Source organism: Pristiophorus japonicus, chromosome 2 (assembly GCF_044704955.1).
Source record: "Pristiophorus japonicus isolate sPriJap1 chromosome 2, sPriJap1.hap1, whole genome shotgun sequence".
Taxonomy (NCBI): domain Eukaryota; kingdom Metazoa; phylum Chordata; class Chondrichthyes; family Pristiophoridae; genus Pristiophorus; species Pristiophorus japonicus.
Window position 1 is genome coordinate 220,823,502 of NC_091978.1, and position 20,152 is coordinate 220,843,653.

The 20,152-nt window shown below is 41.4% G+C and overlaps 1 protein-coding gene across 1 annotated transcript in view; it reads left to right on the top strand.

Moving 5' to 3' along the window:
- The window catches only part of wdr1 (WD repeat domain 1), a 70,499-nt gene that overhangs the window by 34,150 nt on the left and 16,197 nt on the right, over positions 1–20,152 (top strand). The window contains exons 6-12 of the mRNA XM_070870947.1: positions 1,941–2,018; positions 4,435–4,515; positions 5,038–5,271; positions 12,542–12,629; positions 14,580–14,736; positions 17,807–17,894; positions 19,813–19,923. Of these exons, the coding sequence (XP_070727048.1) occupies positions 1,941–2,018; positions 4,435–4,515; positions 5,038–5,271; positions 12,542–12,629; positions 14,580–14,736; positions 17,807–17,894; positions 19,813–19,923 (837 nt within the window). The remainder of the gene's footprint in view (positions 1–1,940; positions 2,019–4,434; positions 4,516–5,037; positions 5,272–12,541; positions 12,630–14,579; positions 14,737–17,806; positions 17,895–19,812; positions 19,924–20,152) is intronic.

A 20,152-nucleotide genomic window follows, 5' to 3' on the forward strand; every position in this document is an offset into this window, starting at 1 on the left:
CCATTCTAAACCAGTTGCTCCAAAAAAACAGGAGCAACTCAGGCCGAAACTTGGCCCCAATATGTCTCGGTCCCTACTCTAAACATTTTGCATCTGAGCACATTAGCCAGCCTCTTTATTTAATAATATAAAAAAGGACTCTCTCTGAAATGAGTTACTTGTATTTTTACTCCAATGGCACTTTGTACCTCTAACCCCGAAGGAACCTAAGGCAATATATTAATATTTAAATCTGTGTTTATTTACCATCCCTAGTTACCCTGAAAAAGTGGTTGTGATCTGTTGAATTACTGCGTTTCTTTGAGGGGTAGTGGGGGGAGGGGGTGCTTCCAAAGTAGGGTTACAAATAAATATTGGAAAGAGCAAAGGCATTTTCTTCAGTCCCTGCCGCAAACTCTGTTCACAAACACCGACTCCATCCTTTTCCTTGGCAACTATTTGAGGCTGAACCAGACCGTTCGCAACCGTGGCGTCCTATTTGACCCTGAGCTGAGCTTCCGACCTCTTATCCTCTCCAGACTGCCGACATCCACCTCTAACATCGCATATCTCCAACTCTGCCTCAGCTCATCTGCAATAACACTTATCCATGCCTTTGTTACCTATAGAATTGACACTTCCAGTGCTCTGCTGGCTGCTCTCCCACCATGCACCCTCTGTAAATTTGAGTTCATCCAAAACTCTGCTGCCTGTATCCTAACTTGCACCAAGTCCTGATCACCCATCATCCCTGTGCTTGCTGAACTATATTTGTTCCCAGTCTGGCAACACCTCTTTCTCATCCTTGTTTTCAGATCCCTTCATGGCCTTGCTCCCCTATCTCTGTAACCTCCTCCAGCCCTACTACCCTTTCAAGATTTCTGCACTGCTCCTGTTCTGGCATTTTGCAAATCCTTGATTTTCATCGTCCCACCTTTGGTGGCTGTGCTCAGCTGTCTAGGTCCCAAGCTCTGGAATATTGTCTCAACCTCTCTGTCTCTCTTTCCTTTAAGATGCAAATTAAAACCTACCCTTTGACCAAGCTTTTGGTCACCTTACCTAATAACTCCTTTGATCCTCATGGACCTGTTTTGTTTGGACTCCTTGGGTACCATGTTTGGTTGTATGGGGGTGATGCTACCTTGATATCTAGGGCAGATGCTCTTCTGGCATTCGGCTCTTGTTTCCATGTGTGGATCGAGGTTGTGATGAAGCCTAGAGCTCCATGTTGTTCTGGCAGAACAGAGCATTGCGCCGTAGGTTATTGGTGAGGAACTGAGACTGTTGAGGACTGCTTCCATCACTTTACTGAGGATTGAGATGAGCCCCTTTTGTGATGGAATTATTCAGGTTAGATGTTTTTTTGAATGGGGCATACCTGGGCAATTCTTCATTATTACGTAGATACCAGATAGCTGTACTGAAACTGTCTTGCTCGAGGATCAGCTAGCTGTGGTATACACATCTTCAGCACTCCACTTTTTAATGTCATGCGGAGTGATCCAAATTGGGTGAGCATTGAGAGCAATAATGATGGGAACCTTGGGAGGAGACAGAATAGAATCATCCACTCAGCACTGTTAACTGAAGCCATTTGCAAACACTTCAGCCTTGTCTCTCATAATAATTGGTAGACCCACCATGTGTTGCTTAGCATGTGGATACAGCAGTCTCTATACATAAACCTTCCTTTTGCCAACAATTACGAGTTTCACTTGTCTCAGGGCATCTTGGTGTTGGATTCTTTGCCCCTCTCATTCATAATGTTAAAGGTATTTAATGGTATGGAAATTTAATTATTTATGGTACAAATGTGTTTTGTCAAGGTTATGACTTGTTATGGCATGTGCAAAATTTATTAGTGATTTTATGCTGCTTTAAAACTTAAAATCTCAACTAGAAAAACACTCTTGTATCTCCTAATTATGGAATATATTTTCTATACTCCAATTTTCCCTTAGAACCATTCTATGTTTGTTAACTGTGTGAGATATTCTCATAATGGGACCAAGTTTGCTTCAGCTGGTACAGATGGGAAGGTAAGAACAGACTTAAATTATTGTAGAGTTTAATTTCTGAGTTTGCATGTTCATTGGTTCATTGATTCAGGATGAAAATTTCAGTGCTGTGAACATTTTGACCTGATTAAGCTCAAATTATCACAACATATAATGAACTTGCATGTTGGCAGAAGAGAAAAATTTGTACTTTGTATTGCTAATACAGGGTAGTTATTTTTTTAATCCTAATAGTCCAAGTTTGTACTTTTGAAAGTGCAGCATTTAATTTGTTAGTAGCCACAGTATGCTTCTATGGCATTTTCCAAAAGAAGGTAAGCTGATCTTATTACAGTAATGAGACCTGTTTTAGTTTGAAATCTAGGAGTTGGCTACTGTGAATGTTAATTATTTATCTCAACTCACATCTTCAGAGAAATGGCTCATCATTCCTCTGTACAGTGTGAACTGCTGAGAAGGAAAATTCCATATATTGAGGCATGCAGATGACCACGCTTAACCCATTTTTTAAACAAATTTGTGCTAACCAAGAGTATATTCAAGTGCCCTGAATTGAGTATAGTATACTTGTACAAGTACTACCATGCATGTACAATTACAATGACTGACTATTAAAATGTATTCATTGTTCAGCACATCATTTCATTAACATGTTTACATCCTGTTCGCCAATTTGGACCCCTTTAGCTGGTTGTTAGTGTAGAATGACTTTTTTTGTTTGCTTTGCCGTTGCATTATTGCAAATATTTCCATAATATCATAACTTTTGAAAATGCCACTATTCTCTCACACACACATACCCACCTTGCAAATTTCAGCTGCTACATTGTGCTTTGTTGAACCACAATCATTGATCGTGATTGACAAAAAAAATCATGAATTTACTATCTCAAAGTAAACAACAATTAAAGCATGAAAGAACAATCAAAAAATACAGGGAGATTGTTCCAGCATTTTAGGCTTAAATCTCATGCATTCCAAAATTGAAATAATTTAAAGAAATAACTTGCATTTATATAGTGCCTTTCACATCCTTTTGGATATCCAAAAGTACTCCACAGCCCATTATGTAGGCGTAAAACAGGCACAATGTATACCAATTTCAGGGTGTGAGGTCCTGCATTTAATCTATGCATGGCTACCATCATGTTGGTCCTCGCTTTTTTTAGATGTGCCTGACACCTGCCTGAAATCAGCTTTGGATCAATTTGAATATGCAAAGAAGGATCCTCCGCCTGTTTCAGAATCCTTTTGGAAAATCTAGGTCGTGCAAGCTCTTACTAGTTTTTCCAGTTAAAGAGGCCGCTGAAGAAATGGTAGGGAAAGTAGTGCTTTCAAGAGCTATTTAGAGTTTTAACATAGCCTTATGATATCTTTAATGCTACTTTTAAACAAGTTTATCAAATTTGAAAGCCATTGTAAAGGACTTCAGTTTTGAACAAAGGTTATATTACAAAGTTTGAAAGGATAATTCAGTTATAACTTCTTTAGAAGGATTTTCTGTTTGTAATAGCGCAAAACACTGACAGCTAGTTTTAATATGTAATGCCCAATTTTTGTTAGATACATCTGGGCTAATGCAATTTCTTTTCTTTTGTGGTGGCTTTTAAATGTGTTAAGTTCTGTGTTTCTTTCTTTGTATTTATAATTGTCATTCAGCAACAACAACTTGTATTTATATAGCGCCTTTAATGTAATGAAATGTCCCAAGGCGCTTCACAGAAGTATTGAGATTAAAAAATTGACACTGAGCCGCATAAGTAGAAAATAGTGCAGAGAGATATGTTTTCAGGAGCATCTTGAAGGAGAAAAGAGAGGCGGAGAGGTTTAGGCAGGGAGTTCCAGAGCTTGGGGCCATGACAACAGAAGGCATGCTAAAGAGGGCAGAATTAGAGGAGCGCAGACATCTTGAGGGTGGGGGGGAGAGAAAAGACTCTGGAGGGATTTGAAAATAAAGATGAGAATTTTGAATTCCAAGCATTGCTTAACCAGAAGCCAATGTAGGTCAGCGAGCTCAAGGGTGATGGGTTAGTGGGACTTGGTGCGCGTTAGGACACGGACAGCCAATTTTGGATCACCTCTAGTTTACGTAGGGTAGAATGTGGGAGGCCAGCTAGGAGTGTATTGGAATAGTCAAGTCTAGAGGTAACAAAGGCGTGGATGAGGGCTTCAGCAGCGGATGCGCTGAGGGAAGGGCGGATACGGGCAATGTTAGAGGTGAAAATAGGCGGTCTTGGTTATGGTGCAGATATGTGGTCGAAAAGTAATTTCAGGGTCAAATATGACATTCAGTTCATGTCTTTTTTTATGTAGATATCTCACCGTACAAATGCAGTTTGAAGATTATTGCAAAAATTCTATATTTGAGCTAAGTTTTTCTTGATTCTGTATTCCATTTTATGTACTAATTAACTTGTGTATTTTTTTTTCAAAATAGATTTTTATCTATGATGGGAAGGATGGAAATCTAATATGTGCGCTTGGAGAAGTCAAGGCCCACAATGGAGGAGTATATGCCGTACGTTTTTTTTCACTGCAATTATAGTACTATGTGCTGCTTGCTGCATTAGGCTTAATGTTGATCATCATTGAACATGTAACTATTCCCATCAGCCACAAACTTCTTTCTTGGGGGCTGTGCATGTCGAGCATCTGTTTAAAAAGCTAATTGTTGTTACCGAGTATAACTTTGAAATGTAGCCTAACTGAACAAAATACAAAGATCAAGGTTGAAAACTGAGATTTTATTCTTTCTCCCTCATTCCATTGTCAACTTGCTTGAAATTCTGGTGAAATGTCTTGCTATTGTGTTTTTATTCATATCTTATTTTTTTTTTTAAAAGGAATACATTGACGTCAGTAGTGCTGTAGTGAAGTTGTGATTTATTTGCAGAAAAGTTTGATGCAATGTACAGTTTGAAACCTGTATGATGACTTTGTTTAAATTTTAGCAACTATTTTAAGCTGCCAGCCAAATAATCTCCTAATTGGTTGAAACGCCATATTTTAACTTCTGTTATGTGCCATTTTCCTTCAACAGGTGAGTTGGAGTCCTGATGATACACAGCTACTTTCTGCTTCTGGTGATAAGACTGTTAAGATATGGGATGTTGAAACCAACTCTGCAGTGACAACATTTACTATGGGGTCTGATGTACTGGACCAACAATTGGGCTGCTTGTGGCAGCAGAATTACTTGCTGAGCATTTCACTTTCTGGCTACATTAACTATCTGGATAAAACAAATCCCAGCAAGCCTCTCCGCATTGTCAAGGTAATGAACTTGCTATTCATGTATTAGATTCAAGCAATGGTATCTGAAGTGTCAAGAGAATACTCTAATGTGGTGTCTGAGGTACTCAATTTTTTTTAAAATTGAGAGTCTTAATTCTTGCCAGTGATTTGTTCAAGAACTGCTTATAAATCCATCATAAAGCAGCTCTGTGTTTTATAAACTGTCACATATACCGTATTGCAAAAAAAAAAGCTAGAATTGCGATATTGACACTGGAATAGTTTTTTTTCTTGAACACTTAGTTTTTATACTAGAGTTTTGCTTTGTTGAGTGAAATTGCATACTTTTAAATTGGGTGGGAAAGAAGAAATTTTAATGTGGATCATGATTTTATCATCCCAAGATCCAATTTGGAGTAGCCAGATCTTGGAAAAACATGCTACTGAGTATATAAACAATAAAAATTAACCCATTGCATGACATTTGGGTCTCCTGCAGCCTGGAGACAAGTAGACTTAATGACAAGTAGTCACTGGGGTAAGAATTACTCTTAATATAAAAATCAAGTAATTTTTCTAAACTCTTAGCTCTTCCATGTTGGTGTTAGTTTAGCGATTATACATTTTGGTGATATTTGACTGCTGAACTCTTGGCAAGATTCTGTCCCATTCCTAGCAGAACCAGTGATGAATGTCATCAGCAGTATTATTGAAAACTGCAATAAAACACAAAATGCTGGAAATACTCAGCAGATCAGGCAACATCGATGGAGAGAGAAACGTTTCAGGTCGATGACCTTTCGTCCGAACTGGAAAAAGTTTGCGTTGTAACAGATTTTAAGCAAGTACAGAGGCAGGGGGAGGGGAGGAAAGAACAAAGTGGAAGGTCCGTGATTGGGTGGAAGACAGAAGAGATTACATAACAAAGGGGATGATGCTGCAAGGCAAAAGGAGATGGAAATGGAACAAGTAAAGGAACAAAAGATGGGTATAGAAGAGATATAAATCGGAATAGCCAAATCAACAGTTGCCATCCAAAAAACAGAAGATGGAGTGGAGCAGAGAAATAAAGTGACCAGAAGCTCGGTTCAACAAAGCAGTCACCAATCTGGGTTTGTGTCCCTAATGTGACTGCTTTGCAGCACACCATTGTTCAGTCCGCAAGCGTGATCTCGTACTTCACTTTAATTTTAAACTCTAGTCTAGTTACAGATGCAAATGGAAATCTTTGCATGATGCTAATTTCTTTTTGCATGTGATGAGTGATTGTAGTCACTATAAATCAAGATGGCCTTCCTTAATTTGCTGAGAGATTTTTATATTTTAGCTCATTATGTTCTGTAAAATCATTTGTGCTTTAGATTAACTTTATGAAGAAACATTCTCTTGGGTTCATGTTACTATTTATATAGAGATTATGACGACCAGAATTCTCTTGAGCTATAAAAATTGGAGAAAGATTTATCCTTCAACAAAGGGCATTGTAGTCTCAATGCTATCATTTATGTTGTGATGATTTGGCTTCTGTTAGCATTGTTGCCTTGTGTGTGTTCAGAAACTTAGTGGCAAAATCTTATCAGGATATTGTGGAAATGGCTGGGTTTTTTTTCAATTTGTTTGTTTCAGAAAAGCAGGCAAGAATATCTGTTCACTTTGTTTCTTGCCGGTTTTCTCCCTTCTGCAATTACTGGGCTATGGTTCCATGAGCACCAGGTGTGATCAGCACCTCACAGAAGTGACTATTAATGTACAAGTCTTAATGGTGAGTGCCAGGAGGCTATTCAAGCCCAGAGGTTATCACAACCGAGCTGGATCTTGTGTTTGCCTGATGTTTGTATACACATGTCTCCAGCAGGGTTGTTGAGTAGTGATTAGAAACAGAAAACCAAGCCGGTTTACCTACCCTAACCTAGCGCATTGAGGTCAATTGTAGCCCTAGCTGGGAATGGCCAATTGGCGCAAACCATTGTCTTGAATCCAGTTTGATGTGGCTCAACTGCCGCACTGTATAAACCCATTTCAGTCATTTGTAGTTCAACTACTAACTAGTGTCAAATAATGTGGTACCGTTTGATGTGATGCATTGCTTGCTACATTTTGGCTTTTCTTTCATCTATTTGACTAACTTTTGACTTACTCCTGAATTATACAGTTGGCTTTAGTTGTGAAAATGTCCACATACATTAATTTTATTGTAGTCAAGAAAAATTCTTGGCTAGTAAAATTAAGGAAAACCTAAAGATGGTCTATAAATATATTAAGAGTAAGAGGGTAAGTAATGACCATTAGAGACCATGACGGTAATCTTTGTGGAGGCGGAAGATGTTGGTAAGGTTCTTAATGAATACTTTGCATCTGTTTTCACAAAGGAAAGGGGCAATACAGATACTGCTATCGAGGAGGAGTGTGATATTCTGGATGAAATAAACACAGTGAGAGAGAAAGTATTAAGGGGTTCAGCAGCTTTGAAAGTAGGTAAGTCCCCAGGCCTGGATAAAATGCATCCCAGGCTTTTGAGCGAAGTAAAAGAGGAAATAGCAGAGGCCTTGACCATCATTTTCCACTCCTCTTTGGATTTGGGCATGGTGCTAGAGGATTGGAGGACTGCTGATGTAGTACCCTTGTTTAAGAATGGAGAAAGGGATAGGCCTAGTAATTACAGGCCTGTCAGCCTAACCCCAGTGGTGGGAAAATTATTGGAAAAAATCCTGAAAGACAGGATAAATCTGCATTTGGAAAGGCAAGGATTAATCGGGTACAGTCAGCATGGATTTGTTATGGGAAGATCGTGTTTGACTAACCTGATTGAATTTTTTGAGGAGGTAACCAACAGGGTAGATGAGGGTAGTGCGTACGATGTAGTGTATATGGACTTTAGCAAAGCTTTTGATAAGGTCCCACACAGTAGACTGGTCATGAAGGTTAAAGCCCATGGGATCCAGGGCAAAGTGGCAAGTTGGATCCAAAATTGGCTTGGAGGTAGGAAGCAAAGGGTAATGATTGATGGATGTTTTTGTGACTGGAAGGATGTTTCCAGTGGGGTTCCGCAGGGCTCAGTACTGGTCCCTGGCTTTTTGTGGTATATATCAACGATTTAGATTTGAATATAGGGAGTATGATTAAGAAGTTTGCAGCCAACACTAAAATTGGTTGTGTGGTTGATAAAAGAAGAGGAAACTCTTGAGCTGCAGGAGATCAATCTACTGGTCAGGTGAGCAGAGCAGTGGCAAACATAGAAACATAGAAAATAGGTGCAGGAGTCGGCCCTTCGGCCCTTCGAGACTGCACCACCATTCAATAAGATCATGGCTGATCTTCCACCTCAGTACCCCTTTCCTGCTTTCTCTCCATACCCTTTGATCCCTTTAGCCGCAAGGGCCATATCTAGCTCCCTCTTGAATATATCCAATGAACTGGCATCAACAACTCTGCGGGAGGGAATTCCACAGGGTAACAACTGAGTGAAGAAGTTTCTCCTCATCTCAATTCTAAATGGCTTACCTCTTATCCTTAGACTATGTCCGCTGGTTCTGGACTTCGTGAACATCGGGAACATTCTTCCTGCATCTAACCTGTCCAGTCCCGTCAGAATTTTATAAGTTTCTGAGATCCCCTCTCATCCTTCTAAACTCCAGTGAATACATGCCCAGTCGATCCAGTCTCTCCTCATATGTCAGTCCTGCCATCCCGGGAATCAGTCTGGTGAACCTTCGCTGCACTCCGTCAATAGCAAGAACGTCCTTCCTCAGATTATGAGACCAGAACTGAACACACTATTTCAGGTGTGGCCTCACCAAGGCCCTGTACAACTGCAGTAAGACCTCCTTGCTCCTATACTCAAATCCCCTAGCTATGAAGGCCAACATACCATTTGCTTTCTTCACTGCCTGCTGTACCTGCATGCCAACTTTCAATGACTGATGTACCATGACACCCAGGTCTCGTTGCACCTCCCCTTTTCCTAATCTCACCATTCACATAATATTCTGCCTTTGTGTTTTTCCCTCAAAGTGGATAACCTCACATTTATCCACATTATACTGCATCTGCCATGCATTTGCCCACTCACCTAACCTGTCCCAGTCACCCTGCAGCCTCTTAACGTCCTCCTCACAGCTCACACTGCCACCCTGCTTAGTGTCATCTGCAAACGTTGAGATATTACTCAATTCCTTCATCTAAATCATTAATGTATATTGTAAAGAGCTGGGGTCGCAGCACTGAGCCATGTGGCACCCCACTACTCACTGCCTGCTATTCTGAAAAGGACCCGTTTATCCCGACTCTGCTTCCTGTCTGCCAACCAGTTCTCTATCCACGTCAGTACACTACCCCCAGTACCATGTGCTTTCATTTTGCACACTAATCTCTTACGTGGAACCTTGTCAAAAGCCTTTTGAAAGTCCAAATACATCACATCCACTGGTTCTCCCTTGTCCACTCTACCAGTTGCATCCTCAAAAAAATTCCAGGAGATTTCTCAAGCATGATATCCATTTCATAAATCCATGCTGACTTGGACCGATCCTGTCACTTCTTTCCAAATGTGCTGCTATTTCATCTTTAATAATTGATTCCAACATTTTCCCCACCACCGATGTCAGACTAACCGGTCTATAATTACCCGTTTTCTCTCTCCCTCCTTTTTAAAAAGTGGTGCTACATTAGCTACCCTCCAGTCCATAGGAACTGATGCAAAGTCGATAGACTGTTGGAAAATGATCACCAATGCATCCACTATTTCTAGGGCCACTTCCTTAAGTACTCTGGGATGCAGACTATCAGGCCCCGGGGATTTATCAGCATTCAATCCCATCAATTTCTCTAACACAATTTTCCGCCTAATAAGGATTTCCTTCAATTCCTCCTTCTCACTTGACGCTTGGTCCCCTAGTATTTCTGGAAGGTAATTTGTGTCTTCCTTCGTGAAGACCGAACCAAAGTATTTGTTCAACTGGTTTGCCATTTCTTTGTTCCCCATTATAAATTCACCTGAATCTGACTGCAAGGGACCTATGTTCGTCGTCACTCATCTTTTTCTCTTCACATATCTATCGAAGCTTTTGTAGTCAGTTTTTATGTTCCTGGCAAGCTTCCTCTCGTACTCCTCTCTTTCCCCTTCCTAATTAAACCCTTTGTCCTCCTCTGCTGAATTCTAAATTTCTCCCAGTCCTCAGGTATGCTACTTTTTCTGACCAATTTATATGCCTCTTCCTTGGATTTAACACTATCTTTAATTTCCCTTGTTAGCCACAGTTGAGCCACCTTCCCCGTTTTATTTTTACTCCAGACAGGGATATACAATTGTTGAAGTTCATCCATGTGATCTTTAAATGTTAGCCATTGCCTATCCACCATCAACCCTTTACGTATCACTCGTCAGTCTATTCTCGCCAATTCACGTCTCATACCATCGAAGTTACCTTTCCTTAAGTTCAGGACCCTAGTCTCTGAATTAACTGTCACTCTCCATCTTAATAAAGAATTCTACCATATTATGGTCACTCTTCTCCAAGAGGCCTCGCACAAGATTGCTAATTAGTCCTTTCTCATTACACATCACCCAGTCTAGAATGGCCAGCACTCTAGTTGGTTCCTCAACATATTGGTCTAGAAAACCATCCCTAATACACTCCAGGAAATCCTCCTCCACCATATTGCTACCAGTTTGGTTAGCCCAATCTATATGTAGATTAAAGTTGCCCATGGTAACTGCTGTACCTATATTACACATGTCCCCAATTTCTTGTTTGATGCTGTTCCCAATCTCAACTACTCCTGTTTGGTGGTCTGTACACAACTCCCACTAGTGTTTTCTGCCCTTTGGTATTCTGCAGCTCCACCCATACAGATTCCATATCATCCAAGCTAATGTCCTTCCTTACTATTGCGTTAATTTCCTCTTTAACCAGCAATGCTACCCCATCTCCTTTTCCTTTCTGTCTATCCTCCATGAATGTTGAATACCCCTGAATGTTGAATACCCCTGTATGTTGTGTTCCCAGCCTTGCTCACCCTGGAGCCAGGTCTCCATGATGCCAATTATATCACATTCATTGCTGCTTGTGCAGTTAATTCGTCCACCTTATTACGAATATTCCTTGCATTGAGGCATAATGGAATTTAATTCAGAGAAGTGTGAGGTAATGCACTTTGGGAGGGCTAATAAGGAAAGGGTATACACATTAAGCGGTGGGCCACTTAATAGTGTAGATGAACAAAGGGATCTTGGAGTGCTTGTCCACAGATCCCTGAAAGTTGCAGGCCAGGTGGTTAAGAAGGCATACGGAGTGCTTGCCTTCATTGGCCGCGGCATAGAATATAAGAGCAGGGAGGTTATGATTAAATTGTATAATACCTTGGTTAGGCCACAGCTGGAGTACTGCGTGCAATTCTGGTCACCGTATTATAGGAAGGACGTGATTGCACTAGAGGGTGCAGAGGAGATTTACTCGGATGCTGCTTGGAATGGAGAATCTTTGTTATGAGGACAGATTGGATAGACTGGGTTTGTTCTCATTGGAACAGAGGAGGTTGAGATGACCTCATTGAGGTGTACAAAACATTGAGGGGCCTGGACATAGTAGATAGTAAGAGCCTATTTCCATTGGTGCAGGGGTCTATTATGCGGGGGCATAGTTTTAAGGTGGTTGGTGGAAGGTTGTGAGGGGGGCGGGGGGCTTTTTTATGCAGAGGGTTATGGCGATCTGGAACTCTCTGCCTGGAAGAGTGGTGGATGCAGAAGCCCTCGCCACTTTTAAGAGATGGTTGGATGGGCACTTAAAGTGCAGTAACCTGCAGGGTTATGGACCTAGAGCTTGTAATTGGGATTAGACTGGATAACCTCTTGTTGGCTGGCGCAGATATGATGGTAAGTACTGCAGGGAATTGAATACGGCCAAAGTGATCTTCCTGGACTAGTTTTGATCACCTGGATGGGTCGGAGAGGAATTTTCCCAGATTTATTTTCCCTATATTGGCGTGGTTTTTTAATCTGGTTTTTGCTTCTCCCAGGAGATCATATGGCTCCGGTTGGGGTGGAGTGTACAATGTTTCATTGTCGGGGTGTCGCAGTTGTGTGGGGCGAACTAGTTGGGCTGGGTGCTCTTTACCTTTCCGCCATTGTTCATTGTCCATAGGTTTAGATGTAACCTTCAGGGCTGCTGACCGAGAGCCGTGTGGTTCTTTGTCGGCCGGCGTGGACACGATGGGCCGAAATGGCCTCCTTCTGTGCTGTAAATTTCTATTTTTCTATTTATGCTTTTACAGAAATATATATCCAAAAATATTTTTATATTTTTATTTTATAGGGGCACAGCAAGTCCATTCAGTCCTTGACCGTCCACACCAATGATGGGAACCGTTCCATCTACTCGGGCAGCCATGATGGCCATATCAATATCCTTTTTGCAGTACATGTTTATTATCTCAACTGGACTGAATACTTTAGTTAACTGCCAAAATATCAAACTGTATAGCTTAGAACCTGTTGGACAAAACTATTCCGTTTCCTTATTTCTCTCAATTCCCCCACCTTTTGGCTGTTTTTTGAAAGGTATCTGCATTTTCAATTACTTAAATTTCTCATTTACGTTGTCAATTTTTGCATTTCCTCATTTTGTTCTACCCAACTGTACTTGACTTTAATCAGTTGAAGCTAACATATATCAGTTTTTATATATTAGAGATTGGGCTTATTTTAGGAATTGACTTTGGTGTTCAACAACTGAGAGCCTCTTCCTTAAAAGAAGCTAGATTTGAGCAGGACAGCACTTCCTTGCCATGCTCTCCTCCCATTTACTTTTTAATTAATTTCTGATATTTTGTGTACAGTGTAATATAGTAACATGTATTTTATGCTTCCTTCTGAACCTAAGCAGTAAAATTTATTGCCCTACTTGAAAACCAATTGCCGAAAATTGAAATATTGCCCTTCCCTATAGTTATGTACTAGCTGATTATCTATTTACTTAGAATTATGTATGTTCTCTTTGAAAGCATTTGAGTTACTTTTATTATATCAGTCTCTGAATCCTATTGACTTGAGGTAGGAAATATGAGCCATTTTAAACTCGGTTCTCAGTGAAATTGAATGAAGTCTCTTAACTTCAAGAATGGTCCCTATTACTTTATCTTTTGGTAGTTTTTAACATTTTAATTGGTTATTTTCTGCCAGCTTAATTTTCTGTAAGATGCTGCTGTGGATCAGTTATAAGGATAATGTTTTATTGGATAAGTTTCAGATATATACCAGTCCTGCTCATTCCTGGAATATGTAATTAGACTCTTGGGTTATGCTATTGTATAACAATAGGACTCCCTTGTAGCCTAAACTAATATAAGAACATAAGAATTAGGAACAGGAGTAGGCTATCTAGCCCCTCGAGCCTGCTCCACCATTCAACAAGATTATGGCTGATCTGGCCGTGGACTTGTCTTTCAAAAGGCAAACTTTTTTTTAAAGTTCTTGGGATGTTGGCATGCTAGAAAGGCTGCATTTATTCCCCTCCCTAATTGCCCCGAGAACACGGTGGTGGGCCTTCTCTTTGAACTGCTGCAGTGCTTGTGGTGATGGTGTCCGGTACAGAATTCCAGGATATTGACCCAGTGAGCATGAAAGCCTTGTCTCGCCATTCTATCTACGAGTTGTTAATCAGCTTTATTTTGTAATCAGCAATTGAATGTAGAATAACAGATGTAATCAAATCTTGCCTTGATTCAACTAACTATTGAATTCTCTTGAGAGCAAGAAAAATAATATAATTATGCCTTGCTACCCCTATTAGCAGACTTGCTTAATATTTTTCTGGACCTGCTTGAGATGAGCAAGTTTCCCTTCACTAGACCAGGCTTCCTCTCATACTGCTGGCTGGCTAGCTAACTGTTTGTTTGTGTCTCTTGTTCCTTTTCTCTGTGTACCCAGCCAGTGGGAACCCTGTGTTTCTGACTCCTTCGGTGATCAGTGATTCATCCATTGGCCAGTTAATAAAACCAATTATTTCTTGCACACATTGGCTTATCTGACTTTTGTACATATTTTCAATGCCTGCAACCTGTGGCTTTTTTTTCCAACCTGTGAATTTACTGTGTTTTAAAACACAGCACTTGGACATGGCTCATTCCCACAACCTTTCCATGGAGAATAAAAAGATCAAAGATGTAAAATATGACTACTTTGTTTTGTGAATTAATACAAATCAAAAAAAACATCCACGAACTTAGTGTTGTTTAACATGGAACCAGTCCAGAATCAAATGGTACTTCTCGCTCCCAAGTGTGCCAAACAAAGCTTTTGAATTTCTTCGGTGAAGTTTCTGCTTTACATTTCCTTGACTAGTAAGGTCTCACATCATTGGGACGGTCCAACTGGAGAGAATGATGGTCTTGCAGGGAAGGGACATACCAACCTGGTGTCGTCTATGGTGATCAATGAGTCAACTGAACTTGTCAGTTGTGGGATGGATGATACTGTGCGTTTCTCAAATTTGATCAAGAAAGAGTACAAGTAAGATGCCATTTACATTGCTTAAAGTGCATATTTTATTGACTTCATCCAGGCTATTTTCTGCTTTTTTTTAAAAAAAATTGTAATTGTGCTGTGAGTGGTGTCCTTTTATGACTCAAAAGGCCGGAATCTTACCAACCCTGCGAGTGCGAATTTTGAGGCGGGCCGCTGGCAAAATAGCCTTGATTGACAGCGGGGCGGGATCCCACTCATGTCCCCCCCCCCTCCATGTCAATTTCCAAAGTGTCGGGTCTGGCTGCGATTCACAGACCTGACACCAAGCGGCGGGCTAGTCAAATAAGATCTTTAAGAGGTAGTTTAGAGGTATCCAAAATAATTTTACCAGGTACTTGCCATTTTTCCAAGTTTTTCAGCTTCCCGTCGCTCGGGCTTCACGTCAGGCAAGTGTATTGGGTTCTCGATGACTCTCCGTTGCTTTGACTAGCTGACAGCTTTGACACCACTTCCGCAGCTAACATTTTACAGCTGTTCACCTTCCAATCTGAGCTTGAAGCCTTCATGATTTGGTAGACACTTTTGAGCTGTCACCACCTTTGGAGCCAACCTCTCTCTCCATTGACACATCGCTTCTGTCATCTCGACTTCAGCTGCCATCTATTCCATCAGCATCAGTGCCCTTGAGAAAATCTCACCTTGGTCCTCAAAATACCACCACGATCAGCCCCAATACCAGCATCACCATTAAACACACCAATACCAACAACACCAAACTTCTCCGCAATCACCTGATGCTACTCGGCATCAGCACCCGACCACATTGCTGCCAGGGATGGGCGCACAATAGCCACATTTACTTCAATTGATGCTGTACCCCCTGGCTGCCACATGAAGTACCAGACTGGCACCACCCCACACCAGCGCCATAAAGCATTCCTGCAATGACCTAGCCATTCCTTTCACACTCATCACCATTGAATGGGGTACCCTTGTGTCTTGCCATTCACTACAGCTCACTTAGCCACTTCCAAAGGTTCACACAAAATCTGTCCAAAAACGCAAAGTGTTCAAAATAAAGATTTCAATGTTTGACAACACATTAGCACAAACTCTACATCATTGACTAAAAGACTCAAGTGCCTAGCCTTGTGTGTTAGTTGATATGATTGGACAAGGATGTGGGTGAGTGAGGTGTGGCAAGTGAGTTGGGGATGTGATGATGTCATCATCATCATAGGCGGTCCCTCGTATTGAGGATGACTTGCTTCCATGCCAAAAAGGGATGAGTTCCCAAGTGTTTCAATGAAGGACCTAATATTCCAGGTCCCAAACTACATCCTGAAGGGTGGAAGATGCCTGTGCGTGGATTTTTTTAATGTATGGTGGCCGTTCACAACAGCCACCACACGGGCTTGACCGAGCTAGGTCTTGGTCCAGTGGCAAGGATTAACCAAGACGACTGGAGACCAGCTCTGTTTCACGGACCTATTGTGCACATATATCAGTGTGGACTGGCCCATGCTGCACCGGGCCCACGCCTCTCCTGGGCCTCGATCACGTCGCTCCATGATCACTTGCCACTCCTGCGCCCCAACCTTGCTGTACCTGCCCACGCTCCAATCACCGACCTGGACCTTGGTGACGTCCATTCAAGTCGCCCTCTTCGCTGCCGTCTCTCCCCTGCACCAGCTCGTGCTGTACCTTGCAGTGGTATGGCCGCCACGCTGCTCCAGGCCACAGCTCGCTGCCCCTTTTATGGCCCCGACCTGCCACTGATGGTCTCTTGCAGGTCGGAGCTGCCACGGTGATGATGTGGTGATGTAGGTAGATAGATAGACAAAGGGATGGGTGGAGGTGGAAGGTAAGTTGATGTGAGTAAGGATGTGCAGGAGTAGAGTAGGGAAGGCAGAATGATGGGGATGTGATGAGTGGCACAGCAGGATGAGGTTGAGTGTGGCTTTGCAGTAACGTTTCATGATCTATTGAGCTCATTGAAAGGTTTGTGCCACTGCAGCCTGGTCCTCCTAACAACATCCTTGCTTGTGCCCTCCTGTGCAATGTGCAACCAGGCTGCGTTGGTGTCCTGTGGAAGTCTTTTCTGCCCATTGGAATGGATGAGAACCTCCCTGTGTGCTGTCACTCCCTCTATAAGCATCTGGAGGGAGTCATGGGAGAGCCTGGTTGCAGCCATGTACCTTTCTGCAGTGCTTGTCAGTGTTTGCAGCACTTCAATGCTGCAAAACACCGACAGACCAACTGTCAAAATCAATGTGGCTATGGTCCCTTTAAGGAAACCGGTGATGACTTGTCATCAAATGGCGTCATTAGACTCGCTTTCTTTAATTAGCCGGGAACTTCGCAGGGCGGGTTAACAAGCCCCATCAATGGAATATTCTTCATAGCGGGCTGAAGCCAGGAGCAGCTTTGCCACATGCCACCGGCCTTGGCTGCCCCGGTCTCGCCACGGTTGGCGAGATCGCAGCCAGAGTCTCACCTTAACAACGACTTGCGCTTGGTTAACACCTTTAGCATAGAATATGGGGTTGGAAATTCCTCTTGGGCCCAACCAGGATGTCATGGTTGCAAATAGTCTGGTGCAAGCCGGGAATGGAGTTTGTGGTGCGAACCTAAAACAATAGTTTGTATTTCTTGTGTTTAGTTAGATTAAGATTTATCAAAGACTGGATGAGCAGCCTAACTGCACTGGTAGTGGAAGGTCGAGAGAAGTAGCTGTGGAAACGAATCTCATTTTTGTGCGTGATATCCCCAAGGGACATATAGAAGAGGGATTGTGGATTCGGAGTTTACAGTGCCCAAGTGGGACCGGAAGCCATTGCTGGAGATAATCTGGCTATGCAAAGCGAAGGAAGTTCTATAGACTAGATAACACAGGGGAGGCTTTGGAGGTGTATTGTACAGGTGACTCTTTCAAAGGCTGCAGAGGAGGTAAGGAGAGATAATGCACCCTGGTCATTCAAAAGTGTATGTTGCTTAATATTTTCTTCCTTAAAAGTCGAGGTTTTTAACTTGCGATATACTGATGGGATGATATATTTTAGAACATATAGAGCAATTTTACTATCTAAATGTTCTCACTGAACATCATTTATAGTGCCCAAGACACACTGAAGATGGATACCCAACCCAAGAATGTAGCAGTTGGTCCTGGTGGCTTTACAGTAGTCGTTTGCATTGAGCAGGTAATCTTTAAAATATTGCCGAGTTGTGGATAATATACAGATTTGAAAAAAGTAATTTAAAGCATTACAGCGAATGTATGTAACTGCTTTATTTTTATTTTTTCAAATTGATCTGCTTTGTCTTAGTGCTTGTAATGTATAATTGCAGCTCACTGTGCTTTAAAGGTATAAATTCTTGGCTTTTTTTATCATTAAGTATTAGACTGAAACATTCCAAGGTTTTAATCTAAGCGCATAAAATCCAGACTTTATAGCAGGTAACATAAGAACATAAGAAATAGGAGCAGGAGTAGGCCATTTGGCCCCTCGAGCCTGCTCCGCCATTCAATAAGATCATGGCTAATCAGATCGTGGACTCCGCTTCATTTCCCTGTCTGCTCCCCATAACCCTTTACTCCCTTATCGCTCAAAAATCTGTCTATCTCCGCCTTAAATATATTCAATGACCCAACCTCCACAGCGCTCTCGGGTAGAGAATTCCATACATTTACAACCCTCAGAAGAAATTTCTCCTCATCTCAGTTTTAAATGGGCAACCCTTTATTCTAAGACTATGTCCCCTAGTTTTAGTTTCCCCTATGAGTGGAAATATCCTCTCTGCATTCACCTTGTCGAGTCCCCTCATTATCTTATGGTTCAATAAGGTCACCTTTCATTCTTCTGAACTCCAATGCGTATAGGCTCATCCTACCCTCATCTCCTAATGAACCTTCTCTGAACAGCCTCCAATGCAAGTATATCCTTCCTTGAATATGGAGACCAAAACTGCGCAGTACTCCAGGTGTGGCCTCACCAATACTCTGTACAGTTGTCGTAAGACTTCTCTGCTTTTATACTCTCTCCCCTTTGCAATCCAGGCCAACATTCCATTTGCCTTCCTGATTACTTGCTGTAGCCGCTTACTAACCTTTTGTGTTTCATGCACACGGAGTTTCAGGTCTCTATACTGCAGCACTTTGTAATTTTTCTCCATTTAAATTATAATTTGCTTTTCTATTCTTTCTGCCAAAGTGGATAACCTCCCATTTTCCCACATTATAATCCATCTGCCAAATTTTTAGCCACTCACTTAGCCTGTCTATATCCCTTTACAGATTTTTGGTGTCCTCACAATTTGCTTTCCCACCCATCTTTATATCATCAGCAAACTTGGCTACATTACACTCTGTCCCTTCATCCAAGTCATTAATATGGATTGTAAATAGTTGAGGACCCAGTACCGATCCTTGTGGCACCCCACTAGTCACTGTTTGCTAACCGTAAAATGACCCATTTATCCCGACTCTCTGTACTGTTAGCCAATCCTCTATCCATGCTAATATATTCCCCAAATCCTGTGAGCTTTTATCCTGTGCAGTAACCTTTTATGTGGCACCTTATCGAATGCCTTTTGGAAATCCAAATACACCACACCCACTAGTTCCCCCTTATTCACCTTGCTCGTTACATCCTCAACGAACTCCAGCAAATTTTTCAAACATGATTTCCCTTTCATTAAACCATGCTGGCTCTGCTTGATTGAATCATGCTTTTCCAAATGTCCCACTACGGCTTCCTTAATAATGGACTCCAGCATTTTCCCAACGACAGATGTTGGGCTAACTGGTCTATAGTTCCCTGCTTTTTGTCTGCCTCCTTTTTTTAAAGGAAGTGGAATGTGGAAGTGTGGCCACATTTGTGATCATCGCAAATGGTACATCTTGCATCCATAAAATGTATAATGCACACTATACTGGTCACAACTTTGTTCTGTACCCGTTCAATGGAAAAGGGGGAAAAAGCAGATTTGTTAGTTCATAATTTCCAACTGGCCAAATTAAAATGGATCAATTAGCTTGTGATTCTTAAAATCTGTGGTAATGTTCAATCTGCAACCAAGAACTTGTATAAATAGTGTACTAAATATACTTCTGTTCAGATTGTACTGCTAAAGGACAAGAAGAAGGTTTTTGCGATTGAAAATCTTGGTTATGAACCGGAAACTGTAGCATTTCATCCTGGAGGAGTAACTGTGGCTGTGGGAGGAAATGTAAGATACTACCTTATGTTCATTGCTGTTTAGTTAAAACTTATTTTAACTGAGTAAACTCTTAATTATGCCAGGATGTGCACCAGCAATACATTATCTGAAAACACACACATTTTGTGTGCCATATATGAAAGTACATTTATTTCTATATTATTTGGATCAATATGCGTGTAATATAAATTTACTGAAGTTCTAATTTCCCTGGGACATTTTTATATTTGTATATCCA